Here is a 17,955-nt window from a genome sequence, read left to right on the forward strand (position 1 = left end):
AATCTATTTTAATAATTTCAAAAATGTTTATTTTTTTATTTTAATATATATATTGAATTCGCACGTGTCCACCTCACTCTATTGATAAATGTTTCTTAAAAGTTAAAGTTTTCTAAAGTTATAATTAACTTTCGTAACTAAAATTAAAAATATATGCAAACTAATTTCAAAAATGTTTCTTTTTTTATTTTTATTACTTATATATACATATATATTAAATTCGCACGTGTCTGCCTCACCCTTGTTAAAAATTAAAATTTTCAAAATTAGAGAAAACTTTTGTAACTAAAATTCAAAATACAGTCAAACCCCGCTATAGTGAACCTTCAAGGGACCAAAATTTTGGTTCACTATAACCGAGAGTTCACTATATCCGTTACATAGGCAATTTAATTAATGGTTCCCAAACTCCTCCCTTTTATTACACATTATTCAAATAAATGACTGAAAAATATTATGTAGTAGCAAAAAATGTGTTATTTTTCATTACTCTTCGTCTTGCGTGCACAAAAAAAATTTAGTACTTTTTAGCTGATGAGCAATCCTCAACATCAGATATGGAAACACTCTTCCCGACTCTCAGATAATTTTTCCTGAATTTCTATTATTCCGTTTTTTAAACCTGTCTAACCTGCCATTCGAGCACATAAAAGTAGTCTCATTAAATCGTTTAGCAAATTCATCGACATTTGTCCAAATACTGTAAAAATAAAAAAGATTGCGGCTTCTTCGAATGGTGAACCACTTCAGTAATGCTTCTTCAACATCCTTGTGATCTGCTTTTCTCAACTTTTTTCTGCCATCTAAATTTTTTTTCATGAGCAGAGATTATTAATTGCCTATTTTTCCATATGTTACTAACTGCAGATTTGGATAGTTTATATTGCCTGCAAATATCAACTTGATTGCATCCAATTTTAGTTTTTCTGATAATGCCCATTTTATCATCAATGGAGAACGTTTTACGTTTACTAGTCGCCATAGTTAAATTTGAGACACTTGTTTGCTGGCTTCTTTTTAACTGAACTGAGAGCAAAAAGGAGTTGGAATGAGGGCCTTATCAACACATATTAGTGTCCAATCTTTTGACCAATAATGAATAATTACTCATTCCTTCTGACAGAAAGTGCATATTGATCCCACTGACACCCTACAGGTGCATCATCTGACTGGGTTAAAAACATTTGCTTGGGTTGTTTAGGGATGGGAAAGTGAGATAAAAGAAGCAAACAAGAAAAAATGCTTATCGCTACATTCCCCTCTATACATGGTTTTAAACATCGGTATATGTATTTATTTTGAAGTAGAAATTCCAAAATTATTACAAAAAAAATGAAGAAGAAAATCAGTCGAAGACAGAAAGAAGTTCATTATATCCAACTTCCTAACTTTTTTGGTTCACTATATCCACAAAAAATAACATTATACGTGTATAGCAAGGCGCGAGACCGAACATTTCGTTCACTATATCCGGGAGTTCACTATAAATCGTGCTCACTATAGCGGGGTTTGACTGTATATGCAAACTAAGAACAAAAAAATTTAATTTTAAGAAATATCCTATTTTATATATTTTGTTGACGAAATTATTCTGTCGAAATTGGCGATTGTATACACCTTGGCTATTGCATTGGCATCATAGAGAGTACGGATTTGGAAATATCCTTAAGAAAAGAGATCATTTACTGGACAAAAGCACTTATGTTTTTTTTTTTTTTTTTAGAAAAAAAGAAAATAATAAAGATTTATTTTTCAGTTTTAAATTATAACATTAAAATATTATTATTTTAAAATATAGCATTAATCTATATTAATTAATATATAATTATAACATTTATAGCAATGGAAAAGAAAATTTAATTAATACAAAAAGTACTTTTTTGTTTGTAAAAGATTATGTTATACCCTAATAGCGATGAAAAAAATTAATATAATAAAAAGACAAGGTTCTGTTAGTTTTTATAATACATTACTTATTATCTTTAAGATTTAAAATGAAAAGTCATTTTTAAAGATTAAGAGTTCGTTAAAATATGTCTTATATTGTAAGAAAAATTAAATAATTGTAATACTTACTGACACAATTATTTATTGACTAAATTACTAAATTTTTTCAAAGGTTAAAATAAAAAAAAATCATGTTCGGTTCAGAATTTTATTTAAAGCAAATAAAATAAACCTATCATGGAGCAACTTCCTATTAAATTGATAATAAGAAAATAAATTTCGTTATTTTAGAAAAAAATTTACAAAAACACATCAGCATATTTTTGAACATTCGAAAAGACACTAATATATTATCTTGGCTCTTCCTCCACTCAAAACATTTTTATGTTGAGAACATAAATTTTTTTATGTTACTTACATTTTAAGATGATTTTTCTCATTGTTAACATGAAAGTGTGTGTTATGTTCAAAATTATAATTGGGTACTTGCAACTAATAACATGGTTGTGCATGTAATATTTATGATTTTGTGTCTTTAAAGCTAGGGTTTATTATTAAGCTGAATCACTTTCCAGATTTTTAGGTTAGGATGTGATTAGGCTGCAGTTGAAAATTGTACATTTATACAATCCATGAAGCTATTAACACTAGATTGCCTAAGGAAGTCATTTTGACTGCTTTTAATTTCAATTAGAAAAACAATCATGTATACAATTACATGATTTCTTAGAATTTTGTGACTTTTTGAACAACATATAAATTTTTTTATTGTTAATATTTACTAATAACTTGTTACATAACTGTAAATAATATAAAAAATTCTAAAAATTAATTTTAAACAAATTTATTGGCGCATTCACAATCTAGTCATTTTGACTGCTTTTCGGCAATATAGGTATATACTAATTTTCCGTCTTTCTAGTGTTAATAATACTTAGCTGTTGTATTATCAAAGACCAACTGAAAGCATATTTTTACACTGAGTAGTAACATTTGATATTGCTAATCTCAGAAACAAATCTTTTTTCTCACATCTTGTTGAATATAAAAAATGTGAATGCTCTAGCATCAATAGTGAATTGGTTTTTCCTTCAATTTATCAACTGGGCAAATTAAATTATTGGATTTGAACTGTAGATTTATGTTTAAAAAATATATATACACAGAAGTGCGAACATGGTCATTCTAATGTCATGGTCATTCATATTCTAATGTGGGGGTTTCCAAATTACATGTGGCCGGGGGTCGCAATTAAAAACACTAGTCAAATGGCGGGCCGCAACTTTATCAATGTTTTATATACGACTCTTTAAAAGAAGGGAAGGAACATTAAATATTACTGTCAGATTTTTATCAAATTTTTTTTTAGTCAAATTTTTTTTTAGATTTTTATCAATTTTTTTTTTAAAAAGCCAAATAACAAGCATTACAAATATTGCTTGTTACGTATCATTTTGAATCTTCTCTTAATCAGAAACTTAGTGACAAGACTTTTTTTTTTCTTTTAAATTTAATTCGACTTATTAGGAATTATAGCAACAACAACAAAAAAAATTTTGAGCATCTGAAATTAAGTTTTTTTTCTTCTTTTCAACTCATGTTATATTTAATTCAATGAATTTAAATAAAACATGATATTATTTCAAAATTTACAAAAGTTAAACGGGAGAACTTTGTCGAGAAAATTTCTGATACGCACATGCTAAATTTTATTGACAAAGAAAAAAAAAAAAAAAACGGAATAAAAAAAGAGCAACCTACAAGCTTATTTTTGTATTTGAAGAAATATTTTCTTGGATGCAAAACCTGAGAAATCCTTTTTTTTTTGTTGCCCCGTTGGTATGTTAAATTGGGCTTGGTCATAAATGTGGAGAAAACAATATATATGTTATTCTCAAGAAACAGAGTCCCAGACCCCTATCTTGAAATAAATTCTTATAGATTTGAAACAGTGAGGAGTTTTACTTACTTAGGATCAATTATTACCATTGACAACAGAATTACTCCTGAAGTAAAAAACCGACTCTATCAGGCGAATAGGGCTGTCTATGGGCTGAGAAGATTTATTAAATCTAGGTTTCTTTCTAGAAAAACAAAGTTCTTAATCTACAAAACTCTTGTCCGGCCTGCCTTGACATACGCTTCTGAAGCTTGGACAATGACAAAACTGGAGGAAAATTGTATCGCAATATTTGAGAGAAAAATTTTGCGGGGTATACTTGGTGGTGTAAATGAAAAAACAATAACTGGAGAAGGAGATTTAATTTTGAACTGTACAAGATTTATAAACAACCTGATATTATTAAATACATAAAAATAAATAGAATGAATTGGATCGCCCACGTGATTCGAATGAGTGACGACAACGCTATGAAAAAGATACTGCTTTTTAGACCTACTGGAAAAAGTACCTACTGGAATATTTTGATTCCTCAATAGTTTGAAGTTGATTTTTACTTTGCTTATTTTCATAGTGCAGCAGTTGGAAGACGTGCAACATCCTTGGACGCTGTTGCCACAATACCCAAATTCACCACTCTTGAAAAAAAGATGTACAGGGCCAGGCATGCCCCCCTAATACCTGTCCTGCCACATTCTGTAGATGAAATTCATCTAACAGAAGAGTGGCGGAACAAGACAGGTGGCCAAAAAGGTCTCTGTATAGATGATGGCCAAGGAGAAGAAAGATTTCCGGTAAGTACAAAAGCAATAATATCTAAATATTGTAGAACTAAAAAAAATTATCTGAATTTATAAATTGCTCTGTTTCAACTAATAATTTATCGCTTTTGAATAAATAGCGAAAAGTTACCAGAAAATATAGGGAGGGATCTAATGTTGATGGTTTACAAATAATGGGCTGTAACATCTAAGGCCCGGATTTTGATGACATTTGCATTTTTGGACATTTTTTTTCTTTTAGAGCATTTTTTTAGATTTATAAGGCATTTTTCTTTAAATTTTGGGGCGTATTTTGCATTTTAATGCATTTTTTAAAGTTTTTTGTTAATTTTTTTCCAATTTTTACTATTTTTTATCTATTTTCATTATTACACTGGCTTCCAAGCAATGAAGAAAATCTATAGAATATTAACAGGTGAAGCAAAATCTTTTCAAATTGAAGAAGAATTGTAAGTAAGTGAGACCGTCTTTTTCAAGTACGCACCTATAGTATCAGTAGACGTTGAAAGAAGCTTCTGCAGGAATGAAAATTTACTTTCAGACAAGAGACGCTCGTTTACATTTCAAATTATCAAAAAACATTTAATAATCCTATGTAATTCTGATATTTAGTAATATTATGAGATGGAAGTTGTTATATCCATTAAAGTTTCTATACAAAACAAAAATATTTTGGTGGCAATATATTTTCCTATTTTTGTTATTTTAGGATATAAAACATATTTTTCAAACTTTAATAAACGTAGATCAAGTATTGCATTGCTTTATATTTTTTAAATGACTCAAAATAATTTTAAAGACCAAAAAATTTTTTTAATTCAATATTTTTACTTTAATTAAGGCATTCTTTGGGCAATTTTTGCATTTTTAAGAGCATTTTTGGCCCTTTTAAAGGGCATTTTTTTTACTTTTTAAGGACATTAGTTGAGATTTTTTAGGTCATCAAAATCCGGGCTCTAAACATAACTAAAGGGAATAAAGCAAAACCAATGAAATTAATTGTATTTTAGTAATGTAATTAATGTAATAGAAATAAAATATAAATTTTATTTCTATTTTTAAAGTGGTAGTTAAGTGTATGCTTTCCATATATTCCTTTCCTTGCATTTATAAACTTAATTTATAATCTTTTTTACCACCACTATTTTTAAAAAAAATTAAGAATATATAATAATATGTAATACTAGAGTATGGTAGGCTGCATAATATTTTTCAAAATACATCTAATGTTTCTGCCTAAAATTGTAATTTAAATTCTATTTTACTACCACTGGGGAAAATCATCCTTGAAAGAATTAAAAGTTGGCAGGAATGCCAACCATAAAGGAAAAAAATTGAAAATTCTTCTGAAATTTTTCTTACAAAATGTTGATAAAAAAATTACTATAATTAATAAAAATTGACATTGTACGTAAATTAAACTAAATAACTGAAATTATAAGAACTTAACATTGACATCATGAAGTTATAATCGAAATAATGAAGAAGAAAAAAAAAAAAAAAACCTTAACGCTTTTAAAAATACCATAAAAATGTTAAGCATAGAATTATTTGATTAAATTATTAAGCATTTTCTAAAATTATTAACTATTACTCAAATTAAAAATAGCTTTTAAAGAATATAACTTAAAAAAGAAAAAAACTGTAGTTTTAGAAGCTTATGAGGGAGCTAACACTACACTTACTTATGCCAACTGGTATAAGTTGAATATCATAATTAAGAAAAATTTAAATGCGCATAAATGTAAACCAACTAAAAATTTAAACCAACTTTAAAACCTTTGAGAATTTATATTTAAGAATCATTACGCAATGTTAGTAAGATACTAATAATTAATAACTGAACATTAATAACATAACATAAATTTAATTAAATAACTACAAACTGAAATCCTTAACCAACATTAAGTTATAATTCATGGAAATTTATGATTTTTAAAACACCATTTACATTAAGTGATAAATATGGAATTATTTTATCAAGAATAACTTTTTAAAGTTTTAAAAAACTAACTTTTAAATAAAAAAATATTTCGCAATTGAAAAACCATCCTGAGGGGGCACGTGCTTTCCTCTACTAATCAGCATTATAATCAGCTTGTTATCGTTTATCCTTGAGAGTATTGACTGATGCAATTGCATTTAGAAATTTATTTTTTGGTCACTCTGAAGATTTCAACCAAATGCATTAACGACTTTGATTTCATTTAAAAGCTGTTTGGCAATAAACATCTTGAAAAAAAAAAAGATAAACGTTGCCACCTGGAGTACGCTCCGAACGTGATTTGCTTGGCGTTGGTTTGAAGTCCTATAGTTGCCAAGTAAGAGGCGATAAAGCATAATTCTCTATCACCCCTCTCCAAGCTTAATTCTTCACCCCTCCGATTTTTCTTCTCTGATTTTGACAGATGAAGATTGATTAAGGATTACGCCCACTGAAGAGGGGGAGAAGTTTAGGGTTGAGATAGCTGGAACATGGAGGGGATCATGGAGTGGCAAACAATTTTTTGTTGTTGTTTATTTAGTTATTACCATTGTTTCATACCAATGAGTGTTACGCACGATCATGCGTATGTATTTCAATTGTTGAATGGTTATCTTATTATATAAAACGCTAATACGTACGTATGTATCAATAAAACCGATTATATTTCTTCTCTCGCGTAGGCAACAGTTTTTATTTTTAATTGATAGGCTTCGGCGCGCAAGAGCACGTAGTGAGCATTATATGGCTAATCTATATTATATAAAATGCTAATACGTTTTAATTGATAGGCTTCGGCGGGCAAGAGCACGTGGTGAGCATCATATGGTTAGTTGGGTGAATTCTCACCGAATTATCAAAAAAATTCTCACAAAATTATCTTCATCGAAGCCGATGCTTTACATCCGGCGTTCAGTACTATTTAATATTGTTTTACAGCACATGGTCTTAGCCCCCTGGTGGGAAAGACTTTAAAACAAAACTTACAACAGTTACTTTTCTCAACAACTGAAATTTAGAATAGTGTGATTAAGAAAAATATGTGAACTGTTTGCAATTTCAAATTAATATTGAAATGCACAGGTTTAGAATTTTCTACAGTGAAAAGTTTTCGGAACTTCAGTGTTCAGAAAAGTATACAAAAGCTAAACGTTAAGAACGTATGCAATGAGCGAGCATCGGATTGAGAAGCTATCCGAAATGAACTGCGAAAGCAGTTCCGGGGGTTGGCGAGCGCCAGCGAGCAGGGGGCGAAGCCTCCTAGTTTGTTTTATATTATGTCAGTGTACGTACGTATCAAATTTCATTAAAGTTGATCCAGCACTTCTAGAGATAGGCCAATCGACCAAGTCTGCAAATTCTCTTAATTTATTATACCGCTGTTTCATACCAATGAGTGTTACGCACGATCATGCGTATGTATTTCAATTGTTGAATGGTTATTTGTTTTGTATTATATCAGTGTACGTACGTAACAAATTTCATTATTGATCCAAGACTTCTATAGATAATCGACCAAGTCTGCAAATTCTCTTGATTTATTATGCCAGTGTGGAATGTTAACTTATTAAGAATTTTAAAATATGCAAAAGCATAATAATTCAGATTATATTCGATGTTTTATACGCATAATATGAGTTTTTTTTTTTGAACAGTGGATTTAATCCCTATTTATTGGAGAGAAAAAATATTTGAGTTATTCTTATTTACAAGTTCATACAAGATAAGATATTCTTATCTTATTTCATAGCTAGTACACTTCAAGCTTGTTATTTGCTGCTAAACAGAGAACATTATTAAACAGATAAGAAAATAATAAACTCATTAGACTTTATAACTGTTTTTTATGTCGAAATAAACAATCTATTCAAATAAGGCCTTCACTTAATTGTACAACATTACGCAACAATGAACAAATAAGAAATGACTCACATAAAGTTAAAATTTTCATTTGCTTTCATGAGTTAAAGAAGAGGTTTTCAGTAAAGAGGCTTTAGTTAGACTTTAGTTAACTTATCAAGCTTAACTTAAGAGAGAAAAAAAACTTATCTTAGTCTAAGAGAAGAAAACTGAGACATCGGTTTTTAATTAATCATAGATAACTTATAATTACTTTATTTTAGAGAGGTTTATTTGGAATAATAATTATCAATCTTCAACATGGCCATGATTTGGACACCACGGAATGTTCGAAAATTTTGCGATCTTGGCCTTCATCGGGATGTAAAGAAAAGTTCTATAAATATTTTAACTGCGGCCTGGGAATAACAGAATCTTCAAGATGCCACGAAGAAATCTTGAGGAAGACGAAGCATTTTACGGAACTAGACTTAAACAACAGTTGGATTAATCCTTCATTACGAACGATTAGATATTGGCGTGATCTGTGGAAGCTACTTCCCCCTGATTCTAAATTGGAACTTAAGAAGGCAAGTATGGGTGGTAATCATAATAAATCATGCGATTAGTTGGCATACATATCGTTCGAGAAAACAGAATAAAATTTTGTATAAAGTTACGTACTCTGATAATTACACTTGCTCTGGTTATTCAGTGCATACGGTTGCCGTTACAGTGATAAAATATTGAAATTTTCAAATGACAACACCTTTACCTAAAAAAACGTGATCCATACAATAAAAAAATAAAATAGAGTTAGCATAAAGGAAACAACGGTGCTTAGCAGTGATAAAGAAAAGAGTAAGTTATAAATATTTGACGCACAATATAGTTTTACCACTCTCTGTTTAACTGAAGACTGAAATACTTCTTTTATCACCTGTGTTCTTAAGTAAACAAATAAAATATCAAAAGGGATTATTTCAAAAACTTTCTTTTTAAAGCTGTTAACTGCAAAGTTAAGAAGAAAAATAACTGAATGCTCCCACATTTTCGACGAAATTAATTAAAATTAGCTTATACGTTTTTCCCATCTTTAAAATGTTTCTCTAAATTACTTTTTTATAAAATGACTAATATTTTATGTAACAGATATTTCAGATTTGTTTTAAAGTTACATGTATGAAACTTTGAAAAGTTTGTCACAAAGTATTAGCTACAATTCAACTTGTTATTCAAAACTTTTTTTTCTTCTTTCTATTCTTTGTTTTGTTCAAACTGTCCTTTTATAGTTCTTAAATGTTTAATACAAGATGTATATGCTGAAAATAATTTAATAATGATTGAAAATACTCAGCGCAATTTTCTTGTCACTCTGTTGCAAAACAAAATCTATTTTCGCATTGATCCGTTTCTTTGAAGTTTTAAGTATTTTCTTTCAATGATGAAATATTTGAAAAAAAGAAGTCCTTTCTTCACTTCACGTCGTCTACCGCGTGTTGCCATCTACCTTCAAAGAAAAACACGTATTGAAAGAAAGTTCTTTTTCTCCTCTTTGCAGGGATTTTGTGAACAGATATGGAGCAAAGCAATTTTCTTTTATTCTTTAGAAAAAGAAGGGAGGAAGGACTCAATCTTTAGAATTTTTGGTAATAAAAAATGGGTGGGGTGAAATAATTCATCTGGGGTGGTTGGATTTATATAGTGTGAAAGGAGGATCATAGCAGACAAGCAGACGATGTTTAGCAGACGATGTTTTGATGGTATTATTGGCAAGGATAGTTACGATGTAAATTATAGTCTGCAATTTCGGTACAATATGGGAAAAAAAAAATATGTTTGGCGTTACTTAGTTGAATGTTTTAGAATACTTCTTTTTTCTTTTGTTTAAAAAATATTTTCTTTTGTTATATTTATTATTTTATGTGAACAGCAATTGTTTATTTTATAACTTGGAGCCTTATCTACAATAATTATTATAAGAGATAATATCGTAATGCTTATAGAGAAAAATATATTAGTCATTTTCAAAACGATGAATCTTATATTTGCGATGATAAATACTGACAACGATAATTTTCGATTATATCACTTTAATTTTAGGCAACAATTATTATTGATAATATCACGATAGTTATGAACAATGACACAGTATCGTGAGAAGCCAGTCTAATTCCCACTGGAATTATATTGTTATATTTTTATAATTATTTATCATTTTTCAGAAATTTTATTAATAAAAATGTTTATTATATCGAAGCTGGGGAAAAAAAGCCTGACAAATTATTTTTGAAGAAGGTGGTTGTAAAATTATTTAAACCTGTTTGATTGCTAGTTGAAACTTGGAGGAGTTTCTAATAATATATACTGCCTTCTATTTCTAAATTTTTATGGAACACCCTATGTCGTTTAAAATTTAAGCTTTGTATTAAATTTAAGGTACTTAAACTGCACTTTTTTTTTCCTTTTTTGTTTAACGAAAGATCTCTGAAAAATAGCCGAAAATTTTAAAATATGAAATTCAATTCATAAGTTTAGTGAATTTGGAATATTTTTCGTCAATGAACCTGTCAATCATTTGCTTTCGTAATGCATCTATTACGATTTCTACAAGGATAAATAAGCTCTGTAATATATTTCTGAGTTAATTATTACTATGCCGCCAACCTTGGCATACAAAGTCTCCTTGATAGCCAAGTCGCCAACAATGTTCTAAAATGAAAGACATAGTCTGATTTTTTGATTTTAGATGTAAGTCCTGAAAAAAAATTTTTTTTTCGATTTAATTAATGACTCAAAACTGTTATAATTAATACAGGAGTTGTGTAAGATTTTCATTTTATTGTTTATTAGTTTTTTACTGGTAATCTGAAATTGTCTATGCGTAAAAGATTTGCATGCATTCTCTCTCTCTTTTCTTATTTTTTTTTTTTTTACAAAATACTATTTTTATATAGGATGATCCATGAGCAACACTATTTTTAAAAAACCTTTAAAAAATAAATTTTTAAAAAAAATTACTGCTGTTTAGTATTTTATCTAGTAACAAAAAAAAAATGGAAATTCCGACGAATTACTTTTAAAAAAGGCGCGATAAAAACAGACTAAATCTGTTTGATTATTTTAGGTAAGTGAAAAGAATTAAAAGGGCAATTATTCGAAATGCCTTTCGAATAATTTTGATTTGTTTCACCTAATAATAAAAATAGATTTTTGATGTTTTTATTACCGCTTCCAAAATTGTCGAATTTCAATAACTTTATTTTTCCTAGCTTAAATTTCAATATTTCCTAGCTTAAATTTCAATATGTGACTTAGTTTGTCTATGTAAAGAACGCCCCTACCCATTCATCTGGAGTGGTGACGGAGACTATGGTTACGAGGTTTAACTTTTTTAAGTAGGGGTTAGATCATTATTTAAGACAGGTTTTGATTTGGGTTGGCGAGAGAGAGGGGATCAGGGGAGAAAGAAGCTCCCCCCTTTAAAATGCGATATTTCTTCTTTCCACAGCAGCACACGGCATTAGACTTAGTGGCGAGGGGAGTTTTTTCTATAGACAAACTATATATACTTTGCATACCTCATTTTTTAAGAAGGATTCTAAAAACATACTTTGCGGGCTGTGATTATATGAACCATGTGTATATTTTGCCTTTTTGTTTTTATTTATTATTATTTTTTGTAAAAAATATTTAGAGTAGTAAAGCGTCTCGCTTTACCTACGTCCATTTTTTTTGATCAAAACTGGTTTATATTTGTTTGTCGGTCGCAAATTTTATTGCTTTACTTAAATACAACATTATCATAAAACCACCGTGTCATTATTAAATAGGTCAAAACTGTTATAAATGGTTAACAATATCTGCACTCACTGCTAACCACTGCAATATTTGCATGCTAGATCAACACCTCCTAGAAAAGCGAAGACCTCCGCACAGGTGACCATAAAAGAGATATCTGATCCTTTAGTTTTCCGAACGAAGCGACATCTTTCGTATTTTCCCACTGCGCAGTTTATGTTCGTTACGTTGGACTACTACATTGATCCGTCTTCCCTCTTCTAGGAGGTGTTGGATAGATATGATTTGGTGTCGTTGTTAACATTGCATTGGAGCTGCAATAATGGGTTATTGGTGAGGTCATTTGAATTCATCTTACCATCTGAGATTTTTAGGTTAAGTTTTTGATTTCGTTTTCCTGATAGGCTTGTACTTCACAAACTTTTGATGATAGAGTATTATTGTACAGCACAGTGCTTGTCAAAAAAGATGTAAAATAAAAAGATCGAGTTTGAAAGAGATAACGCTTAATAATTTTTAGAACTTCTATGGAACTTGCCACAAAACTGTAGAGCAATAAAAATGTGATTTTTGAGTGAGTTACATATTTGTCAGTTATATTTTTTTAAATTTCAATTTATTACAGTTTTAACTGATAAAATATGTATAGTTTCTGATAAAATATTTATAGTTAAAAATATTTTAGATTAGGCTGAAAAATTCTTATAACGTGAATTGCTCAAAAACAATGATATTTATCAAAAATATGGCAAATCTATATTATTTAATGAACTTCTAAAAACTGCTGATTACAGAACTGTGTTAGTAAAATTTTCTTATAAAAAATTAAACTAAAACAGCGCACACTTTATATCTCAAATTCTGATTGGGTGCTGGCCTTCTATTTTGCATGTATCGTAAATAAATGTACATATCTGCCAACTGTACTGGATTTTCCAGAAGACTATTGGATTTTGTCAGTTTCTCCTGGTCTCTAAAATTGTGTAAGTTTCCTAAAAAAATCCCCATTGATAAAGAATTTTCGTGCAGATTATTGCTTGCTTGGATATTTAAATAAGTATTACTAGTACATAATGAAACGAACTTAATTTATAGCAATCAGTTCAAAAAATTTTTGTTCTAAAATGTTTAGCATATTTTTATTTACAACTCTCTTTTTAAATAAATTTTAAAAAATCTTTTAACTGTCTTTGATTAATTAAATGCTTATTAATACTCGAAATTATGCGTAAACATAATACTTAAGATTTAAAGTATGTTGATTGTCAATCATAACTGGAAAATATTGCAGTTTTTCTATTTTGATGACTATAAAAATCCCTAAAATTCCCTAAGCGTAAAATATTTAGTACATTGTGCAAGAATTATCATGAAATTTATATTATTTCGTAAAATCTACTGGATTTTTTTTCTATCCATGTTGGCAGCTATGCCTGTAGAATAAAAATCCGCCATCTGTTTATTTGTTACAATTAAATAGGGAAAATTATCAGCAATTATTAGAAAAAATTATTAGAATTTTCCCTTTAACATGATGGTACATATATGCACTGTACTACTATAATGTAGGTCAGAGGACAGAGGTGGCCATCAGAAGTTGGTCGAAATTCGATTTTTAACACGTTGAATGCCATGGGGGTCATTGGTGACTGGTACTGAGTTTGTTCGTAGTGCCACGGGGGGTCACCGGTGATCGGCGAAACCAAGATTATTAAAAACACATAATTCGAGTAAATTTTTAATGCTTTTAATTTTTTTATATTATTATCGTTGCTAAAATGGTTTAGAGAAATTAATGCAATATAGAACACGCAAAAATAGTTTTATTTACACCAGAGATGCCAACTTGCTCCGGACAGCGAATAAATATTTTAAATTTTATTAACTGTGATTCTAGGTTTAATAAATTCAATTAAGTAGATTTTTATCCTCCACTATTTCTAAACAATTCGTAGGCTTATATAATTCGCCACTTTTTTTCAGAAATGTCTTGCTAAACCTTTTCAAAAACTAGCAAAATCTGTCTAATATTTGTAAATTTAGTTTGTAGTTATTTACCGTTTGGCCAGACGGACAAGCCATGTAAAATTAGCTGGGCATTCACCGTTTTAATTGACAGGTTGCATTTGAAATAACAATTGAATTAATTTAAAATTTATGGAGTTTTTGTTTTGAAACGTAGCGTTTAAGTGAATCCTCCCAGGTTTGATGGGAAATAAGTAAATAAAGTAATGTTGCATTCTTTATTATTGAAAAAAAAAATTTTGTACTGGTTTAAAACTCTGGAATCAAAATTTTATTTACGGTAGTTAAATCTTTTCATTATTTTGAGCAATTGTAGTAACTGATGAAGAGAAAATTATCTTTTCCCTCAGTGGGTTAATTCTTATGCAACATTAAATTCTCGATTTCCTATTGTCCCTAAAATAAAGGGAGATAAAGAAAAAAGAAAGCGAAAAGAAGAGGACTAAAAGCATGATTCCACTTTTTAGCCTGCAATCAAGTCAGTCATTGTCAAACGATTTTATTCATTGTACTTATTTTACTGAAGAATAATGCAGTAAAGCTTTAGAAAGTGGGAGGCGGGATTGTTTTTATAATTTTTTTTTTCTTTTCGGGATTAGTCGTGACTTTAAGGGTTGAGTACAGTTTCGCCCGTATGCCGATTTCATTGTTGATTTGTACAAATGCGAATTTCGTGATTTTTCTTCCAAGTTCCAACGTTTATGCATGGAACAATTAAAGAATCGTGAATGATAAGTTCAGCAAACGATAGTTTCAACTTCTTCCTGGACATATAAGCTCAATCGGTTTCCATAATTTATTATTGGTGCAATATTGTTCTAGAACTAAATGTGCATTTCGTGTGATGCATTTCTCTGTAACACCTCCAATCACTGTTGCCATAATTTTCCTACACTTATATTACTTTTATGTTGATGTGAATTTCGTGGCAACACTAAAGAGATAAAAAGCTTTAATAATCGTTTTCTTGCAAGGAAATAAAGCGGATAGAAAAAGCAGATTATTGTGTTTAATTTGAACAAATGTAACAATACAGCTTTGTTTATTGTCTCGTAAAATTTAACATAAATGCTTCGACGAATTTTATATTTACATTTATATCCGTTTAGGTCACGTGTAATTCACGTCTAATGTTTATCTCGGTTATAATTTTTGTCTCGTAAACATCAAGTGACTTATGCTGGGTTTTTTATGATTATCATTTAAACTCATAAATTTCCTTATTGTTATGTGATTAAGTACTTTCGAGATTATTCTAGAAACTATGATTACTGTCCTAAAAGAATATTTATTTTAGCTGTTTACTGTTATTATTGAAAAAAATTATGTGCACTCTTAAGTACTGTCCATTCTTCGATTATCTATGGGGCTGTTTAGCAAATGATGTCATGCTTGGGAAAAGAGGGGGGGGGGTTTGCTGAAATTATAAGTTACAATATGTGACAAGGGTGAGAAGCGACTACAAGAAATGTAATGTTGCACATTTGAAAGAAAATTAAAAAGAAAACTTTTAAAATTAGAAAATTAAATATTTTTATATTTTTTCATATCACGTTTTTTTTTTTAAATATTATTCTCATTGATTTTAACTTTGTGTCAAAAAATATCGATGTTGATAAAGGTTTAAATTGAGTCCTTATTTAAAAATAAAAGAAAATATTCACTATTTATCCATCATTATAAGTATAAGCTTACAATTCTATTTTATAATTGTGTGTAAATGATTTTGGATGTGTTCATATAAATTAATGTGAAACCTAATATGAGATGGCAATTCTGCTAGCCCAATTGCTGTCTAATAATCTATCCGAAGGTGATAAGCACACTTGTACACACACTTGTTACTTTTCGAAATTTGTTGTAATAGTCGTCTAACAGTAAGAAGTTTAGTTCCTTTAAAAGAAACTTATAGCTTATTTATGCTGTTCACAAATCAGAGAAAAGAGAAAAACAATCTAGACTTTTATTCGACTTTGTATGGGCTATTCAAATATTACGTAAGCACTAAGCCGATGGTTGTGAATTGCTTATTTTTGCTAACAAGGAGGCCGGAGGGGTAAGGGGAATCTTTAAGTAAGACATTGAATTCCCCCGATTTTTACAATTTTCTTAAAATGGAAAGGAAAAAAAGAAATATATATATATATATATATAATAAATAAAAACAAAAAAACACGAAGAAAATTATTGATGCAATATTGGAAAGCACTCTTTTTTGCGGATACAATCGTGTGAGCTGATGAAAATTTTTTGTCTCTTTTTTCCCGTTTTTATATATTTATATATTTTTATTATTATTTTTCTTTCCCCCCTTTTTTTTCATTGTTCTGTAATTTCCCCCTTGTTTTCTCTACATTTTGAACTTATACATACATAAAATTTTCGATGTGTTTTAGAGGTCAAACGTTTTGACCACAAAAGATAAAAAAAAAAGAAGTGACAAAGATGGAGTTGGGCCACTATTCAGTTACAACCTCCATAAAAAGAGCAGTTTTATGAATTAGGAAGCATAGAAAAATTTTATTTATTTATTTTGTGTTAACTATCTTTCCCGTTTTATATGTGCATGTTATGTTTACGTAGGAACTGAAACGATTCCATACTGTCTGTAACATAACCCATACTGTACATCAACATAACATTTTTGCCGTCATTAAAAAATTCACTTCTGTGTCAAAATTTAAAATGACGAAATCGTTTTCCATAAACTTAAATTTAGAAATCCATTTTACAATTTTCGCACATCACGAATTTATCTTTCGCTGACACAAAAAGTCGCGGTTTAAGAGACAGCACGATATGAAATCGATTTTTCTCAACGATAAAATCCATTATGATGATGGAAAAGGAAAAGCGGTTGAAAATTTTGATTGCATTTTTCTCTACCGTCGCCTGAAATGCGGGTCTAAGCTAATTTCATTTATGAATATTTCATTTCCTGTTTTTTCGCAATAAAACTTTTTTGAATATCGTTTGGCCGAATAGAATATTATCTTTTGGTTTTATGTTGTGGATAAAGCAAACGATTTTGAAAGAAATAACGACAAAACTTAGCACGTGATTTATTTAGGTTGCAATTCAGCGAAGAGGTCGATAACATTTTTTTAAATTTTTTTTTTAATCAAAAGCATATAAACGTATAAAATGCCGCAGAAGCTTTTAAATATAAATTCTTTATATATATATATATATATATATATATATATATANCTATTTTTACTTCGCATCGCATTACTTCAGCGACAAACTGATTCCCCTTTCAAAAATGTATTTATTTGCACTAGAACTAATTTTTGGTTCTTTCTCTATTTTTACTTCGCATCGCATTACTTCAGCGACAAACTGATTCCCCTTTCAAAAATGTATTTATTTGCACTAGAACTAATTTTTGGTTCTTTCTCTATTTTTACTTCGCATCGCATTACTTCAGCGACAAACTGATTCCCCTTTCAAAAATGTATTTATTTGCACTAGAACTAATTTTTGGTTCTTTCTCTATTTTTACTTCGCATCGCATTACTTCAGCGACAAACTGATTCCCCTTTCAAAAATGTATTTATTTGCACTAGAACTAATTTTTGGTTCTTTCTCTATTTTTACTTCGCATCGCATTACTTCAGCGACAAACTGATTCCCCTTTCAAAAATGTATTTATTTGCACTAGAACTAATTTTTGG

General features: G+C 29.3%; 1 protein-coding gene across 7 annotated transcripts in view; it reads left to right on the forward strand.

Moving 5' to 3' along the window:
• The window catches only part of LOC107450596 (serine-rich adhesin for platelets), a 51,092-nt gene that overhangs the window by 22,439 nt on the left and 10,698 nt on the right, over positions 1 to 17,955 (forward strand). For 2 of the 7 annotated variants that reach the window (XM_071185693.1, XM_071185691.1), the window contains exon 2: positions 4,422 to 4,641. The exons of 4 other annotated variants lie outside the window; for them this stretch is intronic. In XM_071185693.1, the coding sequence (XP_071041794.1) occupies positions 4,422 to 4,641 (220 nt within the window). Of the gene's footprint in view, positions 1 to 4,421; positions 4,642 to 8,736; positions 9,043 to 17,955 lie in introns of all 7 variants that reach the window. One more of the 7 variants, XM_071185688.1, reaches the window with a different exon arrangement.

This window comes from Parasteatoda tepidariorum, chromosome 9 (assembly GCF_043381705.1).
Source record: "Parasteatoda tepidariorum isolate YZ-2023 chromosome 9, CAS_Ptep_4.0, whole genome shotgun sequence".
NCBI lineage: Eukaryota > Metazoa > Arthropoda > Arachnida > Araneae > Theridiidae > Parasteatoda > Parasteatoda tepidariorum.